A 16690-nucleotide genomic window follows, 5' to 3' on the forward strand; every position below is an offset into this window, starting at 1 on the left:
TCCAGAAAGAGGCATAAGCAGGGAAAAGTGAACAGTTGACTGCTGTTATGGGATGGACTAAAAGCAGTCACGCTGTTGAACCACAGTAGCTCAAATCCTGCAGGGGGTGAACTGGAGCAGAGTGAGTTGTAAGCAGATTCACTATTGCATGAATGTGCTTTGGCAAAATTCAGTTACTTTGATCTTTCTGTTTCTAATTTATTGTCATATTGCTTTCTTACAGGCAGGCAGAAGTCCTGAAGGCTGACATGACAGGTAATTACCTTTATTATACAATTGATCTAGCTTATTAATATTTGTTTCCTGGTTCTGTTTTACTTATCATTCCTAAGAATTTTCTGTAAACTGTGTGACCTTATGTTGAAGGCTTGTCCTCTATATATAAATAAAAAAATAAATAGTATTTTAACAACTGTGCCCCTTTTGCCTGTACCTGATACATATTTTTGAAGTAGACTTTGGATGTTCTAAACATTTGGCGATGAAGGTCATGTCTCTTCTTCTCTCTGAGACCCCTGCCCAGACTAGCGCAGGAACTGCTGTAGTTGAGATTAGCCAGCATTTGGGTGGTTTTAAGGAACCCGGGTGGGAATGCTGATCTGAGGACTACCATGTGTTGTGAAAATGCAGCCCTAGATGCAGTGAAATGCTGTGAGCTGTGATTTAACCTAAATATATTAATGGGAAATGGAAATTTTTTATATTAATGAATCAGCCCTGCAGTAAAAGTAGCTTCCTTCATGAACCTTTGCTGAGCTGTGCTTGCCACCTGGGTGTAGTGAGAGTGGCAGGCTGGTGTAGTCCCCATAGGACTATTAAAACCACCTGGATCCACCTAACCCAACAGGAGTGGCTCCACCCTCAGCATCAGGATGGTTTCCCTGGGGTGAGGCCCATCCCTTGTGCTCCTGCAGCCCCAGCCCAGGTGGTTGTAGAAGCCATGGGAAATTGGACTCTGTAACTCAATAGCAGGGAGCAGTGTTTGCACTCACCCTCTGGGATGGAGAGCAGATAGCTACTGAAGAGTTAGGAAATGGCAAGCACGCAGCAGTACTTGCCCACAGTGTTCTTTGAACACCAGCAGTGTGTGTCCATGCGCTGTCCTATTTATGTCCTATTTAGCATCCCTCTGCTCTTTTACTGTCCGCTAATTATTTTTTGGCTACACTGGAAATTTTTCTAAGTTCATCCAGTGGCAAGAAATTCTGCTGTTTAATAACTTTTGGAGAACCACATCCTCCTATCTGGTTCCCTTTTTAACTTGCCAGCTGCTAACTTTGTTCAAGTCTAGTTCTGGAGTTGTAGGAGACACATCAGTTAAGCAGTGAGCCCTCACCCTTCTGTAGTTCTTGTATTTCACTATTCTGAGGAAACTGATAAAAGCATGTGTTTGATGGTGTGTATCTTAACACTGAGCTCTATTCTTTCATTTGGTAAATGAGTGAAAAATCAGATTAACTCCATAAATTTATGTGACTTTGGTTTGTTTTTTTTTTCTTTGTTGTTGCTCAGATTCAAAGCTGGGTCCAGCAGAAGTCTGGACATCCAGACAGGCTCTACAGGACTTATATCAAAAAATGCTAGTGACTGATTTGGAATACGCTTTAGATAAAAAAGTGGAGCAGGACCTGTAAGTACCTCATTCAATTTGTATGTATGTATGTGATCTGGGTTGGGGAGCAGGAAACCCTGAGCCTTCCAGAAAAGCAATTGTATCCTATGGAATGGTTGTCTTATTTCCTTTAAAATGAGATCTGTGCTGTGCGTGAAACATGAGAATGCATTGCAGAGCTGATAAAGAACATTCAGTAGGTTAGTGTTTTACCTCTGGCAATTCAGAAGCAGCCATGTCATGCAGGACTGGGTTTTGGAGAGCCAGATGGAGGTGGAGAAGCTAAGGAGCACCAGTCTGCTCTGCTCTCAGGGAAGGGCTGAAGTCTGCATTTTCCTGAAAGGAGGAAATTTGCCTGATGTAATCACCTGGAGCTTTGAGCAAGGTCTAACAGGAGCTGAGTAGCTGCTGAAGAGCAGTGTTTGAAGCCCTGTGAAGTAGAGCTGGGCAGAGGGAGGAGTAATCAGGGTTGCTCATGGGGTTAATTAATGGGTTGCTCATGACACCTTTGAAATCAGGGTAAGATCCAGCTGGCTTTTCTTCATGCCCTGAATCCATTCCCTGTTATTTAAGGTGCAGACATGGGTTGTAATAAGTTTAGTTAACAGAAGCATGTGGTTCTTTCAGCATTGAGGGAAACCAGATGAGTTTCATTCAGGGTGGCTGAGTTCTCCTTTCCATGCTTCCAGTCACTGAATGATTTTTAACCCTCATTTCTGTACCCCACACTTTGTTTTAGGGAGGGACTTCTATGCTGCCTAAAATAGGATAATTGCAAGCAAATATTAATGATATTAGCATTAGCTATATACATATATATGTTAGCTATATCTACATATATATATCTCAGGATCTGTTTCCCTCGATGTGAGAGGTGAGGAAAGGTGGTTATTCCATATTTAACATTTGTTCTCATCTGAATGTTGCCTGAATTTGAATATTCTTCATGTCTGATGCTATGTGATTAAACAGTTCTTTCCTGTTATTTATGCCATCCGCATAAGACACTTCCAAAGTAAAAAGATAAATGCTTCTTTTATTTTCAGTTGGAATCATGCCTTTAAAAATCAGATCACAACACTCCAGGGTCAGGCGAAAAACAGAGCAAATCCGAATCGGAGCGAAGTTCAGGCGAACCTTTCTCTGTTTTTAGAGGCAGCTAGTGGCTTCTACACACAGGTGAGTTGCACAAAGTAGAGCATGGGTGGAGGATCAGTTTTAGCTGGGTAAAATCTTTTCTTTGCGCTTAGCTTGGGAAACTGCTGCTGTGTTGGATTGAGCAGTGCACCTTGCTGACCGTGGTGCTCTCAGCAGGAGAGATCTGCAGCGCTGCGGAGGGGCTTTCTTTTCATCAATCTTGAGCTGAAACTTCTGTGCATCAGGTAGTTGTTTTTGGTGCAATTCAGGTTCCTTTCTAATAGAATCTGCTTTGAAGCCTAAACACCACTGTTTTGGGCAAGGTCAAAGGTCCTTTTCTGACTGTGCTCTGCTGTGCCTGTTCAGAGCAATCATAAAGCAACAGGAAAGGGTAGAAAGATACTGCTTTGCACTGTCTCTTGCCTTCTAGCTCTGTTCTCTTCTTGAATCCTCTAACTAGTGTGAATCCTCTTAAATAGTAGAAGGTCTAGCCTTCACTGGCTCTCTAGTCCCTCTTAAAGCCATTTACTCTGTCTCTGCAGTGACCTGTGGTGAAGAATTTTGTCTTTTAATTGTAATGACTTAGAGAAATAATGACACAAAAAAACCTCAAACCCAGCAGCTGAGTTAGCTGATGTACTCTTAGTATTTTTTTCCTGCTGTTTCTCTAAAAATTCCCATTTGGCTTCTCATTCCTATGTATATGTTTGTGGGCCATTGCCTTCATTCCTTTTCATTTGCTGTATTAGTGAAGGATAAGCAAGGATGATGAGTTTGTTTTTAGATTAAGTTACTCAGGAACAGGAATATGTGCAGAAAATGCAGATGCACAGGATATGTGTGATGCAGTTTGTTCTTAGATTAAGTTACTCAGGAATATGTGCAGAAAATGCAGATGCACAGGATATGTGTGATGGCCTAATGTTTTGTTCTCTGCCTCTTCCTTGTGACTCGTAACACTGATGATGAGTATTGAGGTGTAAGTTTTTATTTTCGACAACAATTAGAACAATTAGTTCACTTCTAGGAGCTTTTCTTCCCCTAAAGCAAAACTGTATTGTTGGTTGCTCTTGGGCTAAGAATCTTTTGCAAGGTTTTCAGTTAATTGCCAAAGGAGTGTTATTCCTATTCGTATACTTATTTCTTACTGACATTTTTTTGCCTACACTCTTTCCTATATTAGATTTCATTGGATTTAAATTATGAACAATAAGAGTCAGTGTATGATAATGGCCTTAGTAAAGATAACTTGCCTTTCTTTCCTTTTCTCCCCTCATTTGGTGTCTGCTTCAACAACATTGTGTTGCTGAATCCTCTCTCAGTGTTCAGAGTAAACTTTGTCATGGCTAATTTACACTGTCTTCAGCTTACAGCACTCACAGTAGGTCATTTGTACTGTATAATTTCCTAGTTGGATTCCAGACATCTGCAGTGCCAACCCCAGGGTACCCTTGTGTCTCCCCTTTTTTCCCCTTCAGCATTGTTTTTTTTGTAAAGCTGCTTATTGGAAGTAGCCAGTTTCACAGGCTGTCATGGTTGCCAAGGGCGTTTTACCTCTACACTGTTGTCTTGCAGAAGCCTTGTTCTTTCCTGCAGTGGATCAGGGAATTTTACTCTTTCTGAGCTTGACACTACAGACTGGGTCATATTTCTCTGTTTGCTGTGATGTTAATCACTTTTTCAGTGTAAAGCCTTGGCTCAGCCAAGGTACCTGTTCTTCAGCTGTGAGGCCTCCGCAGGTGACATCTTTGAACATATGAATTTTCTTAATTTGGCATCTTTGAAGATGTCAAGATGCTCTCTTTTATGCAGCTTTCATCTGTGAGATGTCTCTTGTTAGGGGATTTTTTTGTTTACTGTATAAAGGCAGACCCAAAGGGGTGTGAGGTGTAACACAAACCTCTTTCTGCAGCAAGCAAAAGCATCATGTCACATCTTGCTGACAGAGTATGTGTCTCTGTCAGCCATGGGCTTTCTCTGTGCCTTTATCTGGAAGTGCAGCCCTCCTGCAGGTCTGTTTTATTTGGAGACTGAGCATGTTCCCAGCTGGGGGAAAGTCTGTCACTGCTTACCTGCATTTTTTATCCTAGTAATCAGTCCAACAAACACTCTTCACTCTCTGGTTGCCATTACTTTGCAGAATATTTGCTGGAGCCCGTTAGGAAAAACTTCAAAAGCACTAATTAGAATGGAAAACCACAGACTTGAGGTTTTCTTTCAATCAGCTTTTGAAATATTTGATCAAGTAGCTGGTGCCTTGTTCCTTGAAAGAGTCTCAGTGTTGGCTTAGTGCAAATATTTGCTGATACCTCAGCCCCTGAACTGTTAGTATTGCCTTGTGTTGCTTACAAACTTGGTTATGTTCCAGCTTCTTTGTAAAGTTAAAGTTGGGATAGTGCGGTTCCTTATGTTGGAACAAGTTGCTTTGGAGGGTGAGGGATGTTCCTTTCTACTATTTTCAGAGAACACTGTCACTTCTTGAAGGTATAAAACCCACTGTGTTCCTCTTGTTGTTCCTCCTACTGAAAAAAGCCAAAAAGACAAAGCAAAACCATAAAACCCAACAATATCTGTAGACCTCCCATAGTCAGTCTCCACTGATAAATCCTTGGTGATTCAAATGTCATGAGGATTGAGTTGCTTACTGGTTTGGGATGCAGAGCTTTTTCTTACTGGGCAGATGAACACAGTGAACACAATGGAACTCAGTGAATAGATATGGAGAATGTATTGTAAAGTCTCATTTTCAGTAGCTTGAGCTTGTTCACCTCAAATATGTTTGGCTCATCTGTGGTGAGCACACGCCTCTGAGTGGTGCTCGGTTATTTTTCTGACTTGTTTTGATGCCTTTCCAATGCCTGTTTGGAGCTGCCACTGACCTGCCCCACTTTTGCAGTTACTACAGGAGCTGTGCACAGTTTTTAACGTAGACCTGCCGTGCCGTGTGAAGTCTTCCCAGCTGGGGATCATTAGCAATAAACAGACGCACACCAGCGCCATCGTGAAGCCGCAGTCCAGCTCCTGCTCCTACATCTGCCAGCACTGCCTTGTCCACCTGGGAGATATTGGTGAGTTTCAGAAGGAAAGGGCTGGGATGTAGAGTTCTGTCTGTGTTCAGCTTCTAGAGACTGATCTGCATGTACCACAGCAAGCGTGCTCAACTTATAGTAGCTAGTTGCTGATTGCAGCAGGGGGAAAGACCTGGAAAGAAACTCTGTTCAGTCTTATCTAGTGTGTGTTACACATTAACACACAGAGACGGTTAATCACTGGCTTGCTAGTGATCTGCTAGAGTCTGTCTCCTAGCATTTTAATCATGTTCTAGCTGGTAGGCACAGGGAAGTGCTGAAACTGGTAACTATTACAAAAGCTTGTTGCAGCAGGCTATCACACTTCTCCATTCCAGAACGCTAATATCTTATGTACAAGGGCAATTAGACATCTAGACTGTCATAAATGGGGTTTCTTTTTTACATTAAGTTCAACAGGTTTATTTCTTTCTTGATTTAAGTTAAACTTTGTGTTGTAGAAAGTTCTCTTTTCACAGGAATCTGCAGTTGCTTTTTGAACAAACTAAAAATAGATCTAGTTGGTGATCATGCAAAGAGGGATGAAAAACATTTTTAGGTCTCTGTATGTGGTGTTCTTAGCACTGTTGCCCATAAGACAGTCCTAGGTCTGAGGCAAAACAGCCACCTCAGAATTGAATGTGTCAAATCTTGGTGCTGTTTGGTGTAATTGCACATTCTTCTGATGCTTATTTCTGAAATACTAGTGAAATGCTCTTCAGGTGAGTTGCATTTTGTGAAAGTAACTGCAGGCAAGTGGAATTCTGTGCCTTACCTTGGGTTTTTTTGCTCTTTTCGTAGCTCGCTATAGGAATCAGACCAGCCAGGCAGAGTCTTACTATAGACATGCAGCTCAGCTTGTCCCTTCTAATGGTGAGTCTGGGATACCTTTTCAGTTCATGATTCTAAAGGAAGATTTGGGGTATTGTTTTCTTCTGTGGCAGTTGGAAGCCTGGGCTTTTACAAAAATATCTCTCTCCAAATTCTCCACACAACCAAATTCAATTTTTTAGCCAGTTGCATTCTAACTGAACAAAACAAAAACTCAACCCCCTGAAACAAACAAGCAAACAAAATCAGAGACCCCCATACCCAGTCCTTCTCCATCCAAAGTAAAAAAAGGCAACAAAAAACCACAGCCAAACAAAAACAAAAAAAAAAAACCCAAAAACCCAAATCAGAACAAAAACCAGACTAACAACAGCCACAAAAAAATGCAACACAACACAAGCAAACAAAATAAACAAATAAAAAACACAAAAAAAATCCAAACAGCTGATGTACCACAAATTTAGAAGTTTAGAAGCTATTTCACTGAGGTAGTACAGATCCGAGGATGGGGTGGAAGGACCAACAGATGCATCTGAGCCTTGTCTGTTGAAGAACTGAGGACTTTATGCTCCCTTTCCAAGTGACCACATGTACTCTGAAATCTAGCATGTTTTCCCCCAGGACAACTTGTTGGACAGCTTGTCTTTTTCTCCCTTAGGTCAGCCTTATAATCAGTTGGCTATCCTAGCCTCCTCCAAAGGAGACCACTTGACCACAATTTTCTACTACTGCAGAAGCATTGCTGTGAAGTTTCCTTTCCCAGCTGCCTCCACTAACCTACAAAAAGCACTTTCTAAAGCACTGGAAAGGTGAGACTAAGTAAATTATTGCTGCTCAGGTGAGTTGGGAGATATTTCTTCTAAAAGTACCTACCTTGCTAGAAGTTATTCGTATGTGGCAGTGGAAAGAGAAATCCCTCAGCCTTGTCCAGTCAGAGCATCCTCAGAGGTGTATGGAACAAAGAATAGTTTGTGATGCTCCTGACTGTGATTACTGAATGCAGGAAATAAGCATATTGTGCCAACATGTAGCTTTGCAGGACATTCCTCCCTGATTTTGGAGTAATTCTGTGGCATTGTGTGCAGCTGTGTGTGATTCCAAAGACTGAATCAGGTATTTCTATTCTAAATGCAGTCGTGATGAGGTGAAGACTCGATGGAGCGTGTCTGACTTCATCAAGGCATTTATTAAATTTCATGGCCATGTGTACCTGAGTAAGAGCTTGGAGAAGCTGAGCCCTCTTCGAGAAAAGCTGGAAGAACAGTTCAAGGTTAGTTCTAACAACATATTAATTAGTATATTGAGGAGAATCTTTTTAGCAGCTGAGTTCAGAAATTACAGTCCAGTAATCATTCTTTCACATGATAAAATACAGGAAGCTCAAGCAGCCAGTTAGGGAAGGTTTGCATTGCAGCTAACATTGGAGAGTTCTGGTAACTTCTGTCAAGATTAGGGATTTTTCCTATTTGACACGTGGTCCATTGTTGGTGGAGATACAGGAGAAATCAGTGACCACTGTCTATTCTCTGCTCTTTAACCTGGATAATTCTTGGATACCTGTGAAAAGGACTTGATTAATATGTGGAGTCTTGGCTTGGTGGCCTGAGGAATTTAGAGAGCTTCATGTTCTGGATGTTTATCATTCACTCCCAGTGGTTATTAAGGCTGCTTTTAATCTGCCTTGGGAAACCTGCCTCTCCTGTTAACAGTTTGCCCTTGAAAAGTGTCTCATACAACCTTACTTTGTGCAGACTAGAACTATGCTGAACACGTTTTCCATGGAAAATCCAGGAGTCCCATTGGTTACATACCCAGCTCATTATGTTAGACAATCCAGCCAAGATCAAAACAAAGAATTTTGTAAGGTATTTATGCAAAGTAATACAGTTTCAGAGAGGACATAGTGTTAACTGGTAAATGCCTCTTGGAAACTGCTCTGCTTCAGCTTCCTAATTTGTGGAAAAGCATCAGGGAGGATGGATATGTTCAGCAGAGCAGTGGATGCTTTTCAAGAATAGGAAAGGGGAGTGTGCTCTGAGCGATATAAAAAAATCACAAAATCAGAGACCCCCGTAACCAATTCTTCTCCATCCAAAGTAAAAAAAAAGTGTCCTTTTACACTTTTTTGCCTTGAATTGTGGTGCGACAGTTAGGTTCACACTGTCTTTAAAATAAATTCATAAAACCATGGAATGTGCTATGAATTAACTTCTGATGTGGGCTGCTCCAATCCTGGCAGTTTATATTATTTCAAAATGAAATAATTTTCTCTCTCTCTCTCTCTCTGTGTGATGCTGGCTGTTGAAAAAGTACTGCTTTTTCCACAGGGCTTGTAATCAATAATTATGAGCATTGCCCAGACATGTGGAACAGTCTTCATTTTCTGGACTGATCCAGAGTGTTAAAACAGCTAATTGAGCCCTGCTTTGTTGCTTAGATTGCCTTTTTTTGTTTATATTGTGCAACACAAGGTAATTTATCAGAGAGCAACTCTTACGGCTTCAGAACCAAGTTGAATGTGGATATGAAGTTGGCTGTATGGTAGTGAATCAGTTTAACTTTGTGGCTCATTTTAACTCTGAGGAGAGCAGTTGCAGGGTTGGGAGCATTCAATCAGGTCCTGGGTGCTGCTGCTGGCAGCTCTGCCAGTCTCAGTTGTCAGCTGTACAGTGCTTGATGCCCTAAATGAGAGAAACGAGGGAGTCAAGGGTGAATGTGGAGCTTAAACCTTTCCCTTATGCTTACGCTAGTTAATCCACCTGATTCCCTGATTGTTATGTCTGAAGATAACGTTGGCTGACATTTAGGATAGCTCCTTTTTTTCACCTAAAAAGCCTTGAAGTCTCTTTTCCTGTCCTGAGAAAGGTGTCTTTTCTGGCAAGCATACTGAAAGACATTTGTAAATAGCTCTCTCTATTTTAGTCCACTGAAGCATTCTGTGACCCATGAAGTCAGGTGTGGAATTAGTCTTTAATGCATAACCATGCAGTAGTTAAATTTTCTTGGGGTGTTTTTTTAAAATGTCACCTTCTCCATGGTGGTTCTTTGAAAGGCAGACAAACCCAGTGGATCTATGGGCCTTTGCAGTACTGTCAGTGCACATTCCAAGTTGCACTTGCTCTGGAATAGAGCCATATGTAAAGGGGATGTTGGTTTGTTGTGTGTCTGAGCTGGTGTACAGGCAATACAGGCAAAAAACCTTGTGCTTAACAGTGGGCTCCTCCTGGGAAGCCCAGTGCTGTGCTGGGAGGGACCACCTGAAAATAAAATAAATGAGAATAAATGTTGTGTAAGAGCAGAAACATTAGTCAAGCAGTGGAGGAGCAACTACCAATCCATTCAAGCATGTGTTTTGCCATGAAAAAATATATGCTCCCTGTGTCTTTGTTGCAGAGGTTGTTGTTCCAGAAGGCCTTCAACTCTCAGCAGTTAGTCCATATTACTGTGATCAACCTGTTCCAGCTGCACCACCTGCGAGACTTCAGCAACGAAACAGAGCAGCACAGCTACAGCCAGGACGAGCAGCTCTGCTGGACACAGCTCCTGGCTCTCTTCAGTAAGTGTGGGAGCCAATTGATTTTTGTAGTTCTCTTGATTTTCATGTGGAATCCGTTAGTAATTTCCTGTCAGGATCTAGCTTAATGGCTTTCTGAGGTAAGTGCTGAGAAGAGACATTAGGGAGAAAGTTGTGAGAGATGATAGTCACACGGGATCATTTATGTCAGCAGTGCTGACTAACACTGGGTTTCTGTGTCCGGACTTACTCTGTTTGAAGCTTTACAGAACTCTGCATCATTTTCCTGGTTCTGAAAGAGCATTTTAACTTGGGTGCAAAACTGGATCCAGCTTGGCGGTGAGTAGTACCCCTCTTGGGGGCTGCTCCCCAGTTGGCTGCATACAGTTGGAGTTGCTTTGAATGGAACTGGTTCTGATTCAATAGGACTGAAGTTGAAGTTGAGTCAACCAGCACCTCAGCTACTTCTTTGCCTTTGGTAATATCAATCAGGAGATAAGTGAGAGTGCAGAGCATTTTAAACTCTAGCCACATAAATCTCATTTGCTTAACCTGACTGAGCCTGTTGTCAGCTTGGCCTTGTTTGTCAACACCTAAATTTCTGAATAGCTGGACTTCTCCAAATTCCAGCACGGAGTTGATTCTGAAGGCACCATGGTCACACGGGTGTGGTTACTCTTTCTCAGCTTCTGTGCTCTAAGGGGTCTGGGCTGGGTGCCTGCCTGCAGAGCTCCAGTGCATTTGTGTGCCTGCTGGTTGAAGTGAATAAAGTGGAGGTAGGTAGCTGAGTTGATAATTTCTGATAAATAGGTGAGTGATTGTTTTTGCACTGGGCTTGTCTCAGCTGATTTTTTTAACTTAGCAAAATGACTTGCCATGACAGTTGAAGAGATATAAACAGCAAGATTCTGCTCCATAGTAGAAAGCTATTAAAAAGCCCTGTGTTGTGATCTGTTGGTGGACTGTTTAAGATACGAGGTAGCTGGGCTGCACTGTTTTAAAGAACTAGCTCTTAGAATAGGGGTTTATGGGGTGGATGTGTTTGATTAAGTTATTTGGTCAACTTTGAAGTGTCATTCCCACATAATGGCGTGTTTTTCTTTTGCTTTTTCCTCTTACTGTGTTTGTAGTGTCATTTCTTGGAGTTCTGTGCAAGTGTCCTTTACAAAATGACTACCAGGAGGACTCTGGGGCTGCATATCCTCTTCCAGCTGTGAAGGTTTCCATGGACTGGCTGAAACTTAGGCCCAGTGTTTTCCAGGAGGCAGTGGTTGATGAGAGACGGTAGTGAGTGTTAATCTTTCTCTTGTTACATTTTGTTGCATGAAGGCCCTAATTTCTGTTGATCCACAAATTAGTCATGGGAAAAGTGATCATACAACTCATCATTACAGATACCAAAATTATAGAAAGTGTATGTGCTAAAAAGTTCATAAAGCAAAATATGAGATTTGTTCATTACATGAGCAAATCGATTATTTTAATTAATTGTCTTTAGGTTTGCTGTTTTTTACAGTCGGGGGGGGGGGTCTATTTTAAAATGTCCGGCTTGAGCATAACTACTGAGTGTTCCTGTAGTCTTATCTAATATAATGATTTCTCAGATTACTGGGGGAAGTGGCAGGAGAATACTTGCATTCATTTTGTGCACTAAACCATCACTTGGGCAGTGATGGAATGTAGTCACCTAGGAGATGAATTCAGTTTAGTAGAGGGGCTCTTTAAATGTCAATGCAGGCATAACTGTTCTGGACTGTTGCTCTGATTTTTCACTTTTGCAACTAAATTAAGGCTTAAATCGCTCAAAACTCACAATTTTTTTAATAGTCTGTTAACTGAGTCAATAAAGTGTTTCTGTAAGGTGATTCTTAGGATTGGAGTGACTGTTACTGATGTAGCTGGATGAGTATTGTTCCTAAGATGGGCTCTCCAAAGAAAGCAGTGTGATGCGTGGGGAACAGGGGTACCTATAACTTTGGTTTGTTAAATAAGAAACAAAACGCCCTGTGGAGTTTTGGTAGCTTAAACCACAGAATTCCTAAAGGCGAGATTAAGGAAAAGAGTTCAGATATGGTTTTGAGATGGTGATAACTATTGCCATTCACACGTCCTGAAGGAAGACCTATGCCTGTATTTTAATAGGCAAGATACCTATTTGATATCAAGCAGTCTCTGCAGAGAGGGCATGCAGGTAGTAATTCATGGAGTAAATGGCTTCAAGCTGAAAGAGGGTAGATTTGGACTGGTTAGAGAGAAATCCTTCCCTGTGAGGGCAGCGAGGCTCTGGCTCAGCTTGCCCAAAGAAGCTGTGGCTGTCCCATCCCTAGAAGTGTCCAAAGCCAGGTTGGATGGGGTTTGGAGCAACCTTGGGGTGGTGGACGGTGTCCCTACCCATGGCACCGGGTGGGAGGTCCCTTCCAGCCCAAACCATTCTGGGATTCTCTGAAGGAACCCATTTTCTGGATAACATATTATTGACTTCACTTGCTTTATTGAAGACCTCTGGGGTGTTTTTTCCTTTTGTTCTTGTCAGTCATGGGAAGGAGCTGTTGCTCAGTGTAGTGTAGAGAATAATCATGAGGATCATGCTGTGTGTGCCTGCAGCCATGCAGGAGAGCAGCTGAGGGTGTACAGTGCTGTTGGGGGCACAATGTGTTCTCCAGGCCATGTGCTGGATGATGGCTGCAAGCCCTGCTGAGGAGGACACAATCATTTCTCCTACACTGAGCACAGTGGGCATCCTGAAATAGTTTTCTGTTGTTCCTGTGAAGCCCATCAGTAAAGCAGAAGGATTTTTGGACTTTTGAGTGGGAGCTTCTAGCAAACAGGAGGAAGCAGCGTGGTGGTAGCAGTTAAACGTTAACACAATGATCAGTGTGATTTTAAAATTGTTTGCTCCAGGGCCCTTGGGAAGGATTTCCAGTCACTGCTTGTTACTGGTATTGTGAGGGCAAGGCAGGGGACTGCAAGTTCACCTCTAGTTTCATGATCTTTCTTGGTGCAGCCCTTACTTAGAGTCTCTTCCCTTGGTGGTAAATGCTCCAGCACTACACTACAGTGTTCTTGTTCATGGAGCAGAAGTATTCTGCACAGCTGTGTCTGGATAAATCCTTTTGCTGCCTAAACTGATTTATTGACTATGCCCTGAGACCATCAGCTTTGGACTGCAAAGCATGAGTTGCAGACAGGTGCTTGTAGCACTTGCTCATGCTCTGGTTTTATCTGGTTAAATTCACAACAGGCTCTCTGGCCTGCTGGATAATGAACACTGTGCTGTGAGAGCCTGGCTTCCTTGGGAACTTTAGGTTGGCTTTTTAGTAATAGTAATTCTTTCAAGAAAGTGGTCTTTTCACTGACACTTTGTGAGAAACTTTTCTTGGAAATCAGAGGATTAATGTAAACTGTGATGGTAACAGCATTCAGTGGTGTTTTAGTAAAGGAAACACATCCCATGTTATGCAGTTTTCACTCAGGGTTTGCCTGTTTTCTAATTTTTAGCATATGGCCCTGGCTGATCTCTCTTCTAAATAGTTTCCAGCCTCATGAAGAAGATCTATCCAGTAATAATGGTAAGGACACTTACAGTCTGTGCTGTAAAGAACTGTGAAAACAATGTTTTTCCTGCTGATGTGGGGAGTTACAGTTGAAAAACAAATAAGGAACAGATAAGCAATAAGATACTGTGTTCAGTGCTTTCATGTTTTCCTTATGCTGTTTACTGTCTATTTGCCAGCAACCCCACTTCCAGAAGAATTTGAGTTGCAAGGATTCCTGGCTCTGAGGCCCTCGTTCAGGTGAGTGACAGCTGAAGGATCATGCACCCTTGCTCTTATCACGACTTCTACAGACATTGGCCTGTTCCCTGCAGTGTCTTATCTCTGTGTGTTTACTGCTGTATAGATTGATATTGATCTCTTCAAAACAACTGCAATGGATGGTGTAGCCATAAAAAATTCTTGAGGTTATAATATTGCTCATGACCCTGCTGAACCTCTTTAATGTAGATGCATCTTAGCAGATGAGAATTACATGTGTAAATCAGACATCTCTTAACAGCCTTGTTTTGAATAATGGCTGGTGAAAGTTCAGAGATCTTAATAGACCAATGCTGACACGTATTTCTAGAAAAATAGGATATTGCAGAGGGTAATTGTGTAATTAATATTCCCTCTTCTGCTTCAATACTAGGAACTTGGATTTTTCCAAAGGCCACCAGGCAATTACAGGGGATAAAGAAGGGCAGCAACGTCGGATACGGCAGCAGCGCCTGATCTTCACAGGCAAATGGATTGCTGATAACCAGCCAAGGTAATTGCAAGTACTTGTTGTTTCCCATGCTGCTGGAAGCTGAGGTGACACAGGAGCCAGTATGGAGTGTTATTTTTCTCTCTGTTCAACACAGCAGTTAGCTGTAATGTGAGCACAAGACGCTGACAGCACTCATAATATGTTCTGTGGGTCAGCATGCTATTCCTTCACAGACTGATTATGATAAGTAATGTACTTGCTTTTTAAGTATGTACTTGCTTTTTAATTCCTTGCTGTCTTTTTCAGGTTGATTCAATGTGAAAACGAGGTAGGAAAGCTCTTGTTTGTGACAGAAATCCCGGAGCTCTTACTGGAGGACCCTAGTGAAGCCAAAGAGAGTCTCGCCTTGCAGGAGGCATCCATGGCAGAGCCACTGTGTGCTGATGGGAGCCCTGGACTCAAATCAGTGCTGTCCTCTGGCAGAAGCCTGAGCAACAGCTGTGATGCAGGAGAAAAACCCATGGTCACCTTCAAAGAGAATATCAAGCCCCGGGAGATGAACAGAGAGCAGGGGCGCATCTACCCCCCAAAGGACATAGCGAGGGAGAGACGGGACTTTAGCAAAGGAATAGTAGCAAATAAGAATGATGGGAAGAAGGATAACAATAAAAGGAAGAATGAGACCAAGAAATGCGGCTTGGATAAGATGCAGGAAGCAGGAAAGCAGAATGTGGCAGTTCAGGTAAGCCTTTAGCTTGAAGGGATACTGTGCCTGAGACAGTGCCACGTTGTGTCAGGGCAGTCCCTGCTTGTGTAGAGTATGGTAGAGCTGAGGTCTTGCTGTGGGCCCTGAAGCTGCAGCTAATGCTCAATAATATAAAATATTTCTACCTCAAAGACTGGGTGATGGTGATCTTAGCATCTCTTTCCTTTTCCTTGATGCTATCTCAAAAAAGGAGAGAGGGAGAAAAGTAGTGCAATGAGAGGTGCTATAACTGTCCTAAAAAACAGATTTCTACCCATTCCACAAATAATTTAGGCCACCAAGGCAGTTCACATGTCCAGGTCCTAGTCACGCTCTTGCCATTCTGGGGTCTGTTGTGGAGGAACTGGGTACTTTGCATTTTCACTTCAGTTGACTGGTGCACATTCAACAAACTGAACATGTCACAAAAGCTCCAAATGTATATATGTGGAGTACGATGCTCTGTAGTGTGGGTGCAATCAAGTGTCTCTCTGTCAAAGTAAGGAGAGCCACTATGCTCTTAAATTGTCTGTGCTCAGGCACTTGGTCAGAATGATTTGTTTTCAAATCAGCTGCTCTTCTACCAGTTATATTTTTAGGGGCATGCTTTTTTATCTATTTATTTGAGCATTACATATAAAATACATTAAGTAAACAGTGAATTTGCTGGTTTGCCTTCCACTGAGTCATAGTAAATGAGGGAAGAGAGTATCTGGGCTGATCTGTACCTGGACAATTTGGCTGTATCTCAGTCATTCCCTGATGATGACTGGAACCATTCAATGATAGTGATGGAGATTTCTCTAGAGAAGCTGTTAGGTTCTTCACTGTTCTTGCAAGTGGAAATTACTTGCTAATGCACCTGATGTCCATTGCCTCTGTGTAAGCCCATTACTGCTGCCCAGGACAGGTCTGCAGAATAACTCTTCTTCCTCTTTGCAGCTGCTCCAAAGGCATGTGCAACTGAGGTCTTTTCCCCAGGCTAGACAAACCATCTCTTTCAATTTTTCCAGCTTGTGTTGTTTAGGAGCCTTGGATTATTCTCCCTGTTTTCCTTCTGAGGATTTGATGTTAAACATCATGGTTATGAAATGGAATGTCTGAACTGGCAGCATTATTCAGTTGGTTTTGCAGAGAACCATACCTCAGAATACAAAGAGTTTCTGTAAAGACTACAGAACACAGGGGGCAATAGTTTGTGAGTCATGGAACATGATTCTGGTATCTGAAAACCAGCATAGGTGAGTTAGAATAGCAGGTTTCTTATTTTTTTGTCAAATGGATCTGGAATGTCATTGCAGGTGTGAGCATAACTGCCAGTTTTGATCTTTGTGCCCCTGTCTTGCAAAATAAGGACTTCAGGTGGATAAAAACCTGGCAGATCTGAGGATGATGTGTAGCTTTCTGGATAGGGACAATAGCTTATTTATCAGAAATTTGCTTGATTTAGTCTTAAGATACAACAAAGCCAGGTGTAGCACAATCTGTTCTGATGTTGTCTGTTATTGTTTGTCTCTTCTTGAATAGAAATTAAT

The 16690-nt window shown here is 42.1% G+C and overlaps 1 protein-coding gene across 5 annotated transcripts in view; it reads left to right on the top strand.

Moving 5' to 3' along the window:
* The first annotated feature begins 227 nt into the window (after nt 1-227).
* Nucleotides 228-16690, top strand: part of SMG7 (SMG7 nonsense mediated mRNA decay factor) — a 30476-nt gene continuing 14013 nt past the window's right edge. For 2 of the 5 annotated variants that reach the window (XM_041420708.1, XM_041420710.1), the window contains exons 1-13: nt 228-255; nt 1513-1630; nt 2659-2791; nt 5646-5817; nt 6619-6690; nt 7307-7457; nt 7783-7918; nt 10042-10204; nt 11293-11449; nt 13661-13731; nt 13896-13956; nt 14351-14470; nt 14717-15152. In XM_041420708.1, the coding sequence (XP_041276642.1) occupies nt 249-255; nt 1513-1630; nt 2659-2791; nt 5646-5817; nt 6619-6690; nt 7307-7457; nt 7783-7918; nt 10042-10204; nt 11293-11449; nt 13661-13731; nt 13896-13956; nt 14351-14470; nt 14717-15152 (1797 nt within the window). In that variant the 5' untranslated portion in view covers nt 228-248. The remainder of the gene's footprint in view (nt 256-1512; nt 1631-2658; nt 2792-5645; nt 5818-6618; nt 6691-7306; nt 7458-7782; nt 7919-10041; nt 10205-11292; nt 11450-13660; nt 13732-13895; nt 13957-14350; nt 14471-14716; nt 15153-16690) is intronic. The other 3 variants (XM_041420706.1, XM_041420709.1, XM_041420707.1) reach the window with 3 other exon arrangements.

This window comes from Onychostruthus taczanowskii, unplaced genomic scaffold (assembly GCF_017590055.1).
Source record: "Onychostruthus taczanowskii isolate IOZ18803 unplaced genomic scaffold, ASM1759005v1 scaffold65, whole genome shotgun sequence".
NCBI classification, from domain to species: domain Eukaryota; kingdom Metazoa; phylum Chordata; class Aves; order Passeriformes; family Passeridae; genus Onychostruthus; species Onychostruthus taczanowskii.